This window comes from Cebus imitator, unplaced genomic scaffold, assembly GCF_001604975.1.
Source record: "Cebus imitator isolate Cc_AM_T3 unplaced genomic scaffold, Cebus_imitator-1.0 Scaffold526, whole genome shotgun sequence".
In the NCBI taxonomy this organism is placed as follows: domain Eukaryota; kingdom Metazoa; phylum Chordata; class Mammalia; order Primates; family Cebidae; genus Cebus; species Cebus imitator.
In genome coordinates, this window is record NW_016107841.1 from 1103322 (window position 1) to 1106984 (window position 3663).

General features: G+C 47.5%; 1 protein-coding gene and 1 non-coding gene across 5 annotated transcripts in view; both read left to right on the forward strand.

The window, feature by feature from the left end:
- The window catches only part of GINS4 (GINS complex subunit 4), a 21928-nt gene continuing 18265 nt past the window's right edge, over nt 1–3663 (forward strand). The window contains exons 1-2 of one of the 4 annotated variants that reach the window (XM_017514563.2): nt 1–190; nt 942–1056. In XM_017514563.2, coding sequence (XP_017370052.2) covers nt 12–190; nt 942–1056 — 294 coding nt within the window. In that variant the 5' untranslated portion in view covers nt 1–11. Of the gene's footprint in view, nt 200–935; nt 1057–3663 lie in introns of all 4 variants that reach the window. The other 3 variants (XM_037733463.1, XM_017514564.2, XM_017514562.2) reach the window with 3 other exon arrangements.
- Nucleotides 1769–1909, forward strand: LOC119468902. Its single transcript, XR_005197710.1, has one exon. It is a non-coding gene; the product is annotated as a U4 spliceosomal RNA (small nuclear RNA).

Sequence of the window (3663 nt, forward strand, 5' to 3'; positions counted from 1 at the left end):
TGACGTGCTGCATGGGCGGAGAGTTTCCGAGAGCAGCGCGGGAGCTGAAAAGTCCGGTTGGTCCCGGGCAGGCCTTGAGCAGTTCGCGCCGCTGTCTTCCCGCTTCCAGGTGCCCCGACTGCGTCCCCACGAACTCCCCGTCCTTACCGCCTGCTGCTCTGGAGTGCCTCGCTGTCTCGCAGGTCGTCGAGTGAGACCTCTTTGTGGCGAGGGTGGGCCTGTGTGGGTGGCACGGAGAGGGAGGAGGGGAGGGGGATGCTTGCAGTTTCCCTGCGACCCCAGGGACTTTCCTCGTCCCCGCCACCCACCTCCTTAGGCCTTTGGGGTCACCGACTGGTCTGTGTCGCCGGGCCCTGTGGCTCTGGGAAATTAGCATTGATTAATCCTCCTAACAATTTTTATTTTTATAGAGACAGGAACTCCCTATGTTGCCCAAGCTGGTCTCGAACTCCTGGGCTCAAGGTAACTTCCTGCCTCGGCCTCCCAAAGTGTTGGGATTACAGGCGTGAGCCGGCCAGCTCCCAACGATGTTAAGTGCTTGATAGGGGTCAAACACTGCTGAGCGCTGGGGCTCCCCCCCCAGGTCATTGCGTCCCCAGTGCTTAGTGCCAGGCACTAAAACGAACCCCGACTCTTAAGAAACAAGACCTTTACCAGGAAGTCAAAGAAATGAATAGTGATTGTATGATGTGATGGGTACTCAGCTCCTGGCGGACAGTTATAAAGGGGAGGCCCGTTTGAGAAACCGATACCTGACCGAAGCCTTGGAGGAAGAGGCAGACACTGGAAAACTAGAGTCCCTGCGTTCTCTTGCCACTTGCTAATGGGCCTCTACAACCCCAGGAAACCGCAATAAACCTTTACCTTCTCCAAGTAGATGTCTGTTCTTGCAAATAAATGGAAAACGCATTGCAGAGTATTGGTTCTTTCCTTCTCATCAGGTTCCTGGTCTCAGAGAAGATGACAGAAGAACCAGATTTCCTGGGGCAGGACTCTGATGGGGGTAGTGAAGAGGTGGTCCTAACTCCTGCAGAGCTCATTGAAAGACTGGAGCAGGTAAGCATCCCAGATGGAATCCCTTTGCTCCAGTCAGCTTTTTATTTAGTCCACCTGTAAGTATCAGGGATCACAAAATGAGGAAATGGAATTCAGGGCTTATTTCAGGAGAACAGGGACTGGATCTTACCGTCTACACAGAAACGGGAGGCAGGAAGGACATTCGCTGTTAGAAACTTAATCATATCAAACACAGCATCCCCAAGTGGGGTCAGTAAGGGACAGCTTTGGGCACATTCAGTGATCAGTTCACCGAGCGAGGGTGCGGCAAGGATCTGCTTGATATTTTCAGGGACTGTAGAGGTGTGATGGGACTTCTAACATCTGTACCTTAGTCCCTTCAACATCTGCTGTTTGCCTGGAGACTGCCTGTTTAGCAATAAAATGCTGGAATACCTTTAAGGGAAAACTGGTCATATTCTTCCTTTTTCTCCCATGTGTTTTCTTGAATCACCTGTTTGCCATATGTCCACTGCTTATCTAAAATCCTCTCTGAATTATTTCTCCCTTTAGTTACAATAGCTGTGACTTATTACATATTTCCCATGTGCCAGTAACTGTGTTCTTTACATGTATATCTCAGGAAGCTCTGGTAACAGGAGTTCAGGCCATCTGGATTTAAATCTGTCTGTGTCACTCCTCTGTTACGTGATCTTAAGCAAGTTAGGGAGTTTGTCTCAAGCGGTTGCTTGACTTTAAAATCGAGACAATAAGCTTTGTGCAGTGGCAGTATTGTAGCCAGTGAGGTTTATCCAAGGCACCATTATCATTAACTGAAAACTTTTCCCAATACCCCGCCATGACAACTTGCAATATAGTCGGCATTGGCAATTTTTGACAATCTCTATGGAGACTGAATAAAAATTTTTTTTTTTTTTTTTGAGACGGAGTTTCGCTCCTGTTACCCAGGCTGGAGTGCAATGGCCCGATCTTGGCTCACCGCAACCTCCGCCTCCTGGGTTCAGGCAATTCTCCTGCCTCAGCCTCCTGAGTAGCTGGGATTACAGGCACGTGCCACCATGCCCAGCTAATTTTTTGTATTTTTAGTAGAGACGGGGTTTCACCATGTTGACCAGGATGGTCTCGATCTCTTGACCTCGTGATCCACCCGCCTCGGCCTCCCAAAGTGCTGGGATTACAGGCTTGAGCCACCGTGCCCGGCCTGAATAAAAATTAATTAATTAATTGATTAATATGGAGACAATAGGGCCGCAAGCAGTGGCTCACGCCTGTAATCCCAGCACTTTGGGAGGCCAAGGTAAGCAGACCACCTGAGGTCTAGGAGTTCAACACCAGCCTAACCAACAAGGCAAAATCCCGTCTCTACCAAAAATACAAAAATTAGCCAGGTGTGGTGGTGGGCGTCTGTAATCCCAGCTAGCCGGGAAGCTGAGGCAGGAGAATTGCTTGAATCCAGGAGCCGGAGGTCGCAGTGAGCCAAGATCCTGCCATTGCACTCCTGCCTGGGTGACAAGAGTGAAACTCTATCTCAAAAAAAAATAATACAGCGGAGACAGTACAAGTGTTTACTTCCTGGAGTTTTTGGTTGGAGTTTTTGGTTGATGCAATGAGGTAGTGTGTGTAAAGTGCTCACTACATAGGAGCTGTTCATGCTAGTTATCCTTACCCTCTTGCTCTAACTGCCCCTTTCCAGAACTCTCTCGTGTTTGCCTCTTTACTATTCATTCTTTCCTGCCGTGCGTGGTATCATGAGTGACAAAACCAAACTAAAATCATGTTTAAATTATACCTTATATGATAATCCTTACTATTTTTTTTATTGCATTTTAGGTTTTGGGGTACATGTGAAGAACATGCAAGATTGTTGCATAGGTACACACGTGGCAGTGTGGTTTGCTGCCTTCCTCCCCATCACCTATATCTGGCATTTCTCCCCATGCTATCTCTCCCCAACGCCCCACCCCCTGCTGTGCCTCCCCTATTTCCCCCTACAGATCCCAATGTGTGTTGCTCCCCTCCCTCTGTCCATGTGTTCTCATTGTTCAACACCCACCTATGAGTGAGAACATGCAGTGTTTGATTTTCTGTTCTCGTGTCAGTTTGCTGAGAATGGTGGTTTCCAGGTTCATCCATGTCCCTACAAAGGACACAAACTCATCATTTTTTATGGCTGCATAGTATTCAATGGTGTATATGTGCCACTTTTTCCCTGTCCTGTCTATCATCGATGGGCATTTGGGTTGGTTCCAGGTCTTTGCTATTGTAAACAGTACTGCAGTGAACATTCGTGTGCACGTGTCCTTATAGTAGAACGATTTATAATCCTTTGGATATATACCCAGTAATGGGATTGCTGGGTCAAATGGAATTTCCATGTCTAGGTCCAGTGAGGAATCACCACACTGTCTTCCTGCAATGGTTGAACTAATTTACAATCCCACCAACAGTGTAAAAGTGTTCCTATTTCTCCACAGCCTCTCCAGTATCTGTCTCCAGGTTTTTTAATTATCGCCATTCTAACTGGCGTGAGGTAGTATCTCAATGTAGTTTTGATTTGCATTTCTCTGATGACCAGTGATGATGAGCATTTTTTCATATGTTTGTTGGCCTCATGTATGTCTTCTTTTGTAAAGTGTCTGTTCATGT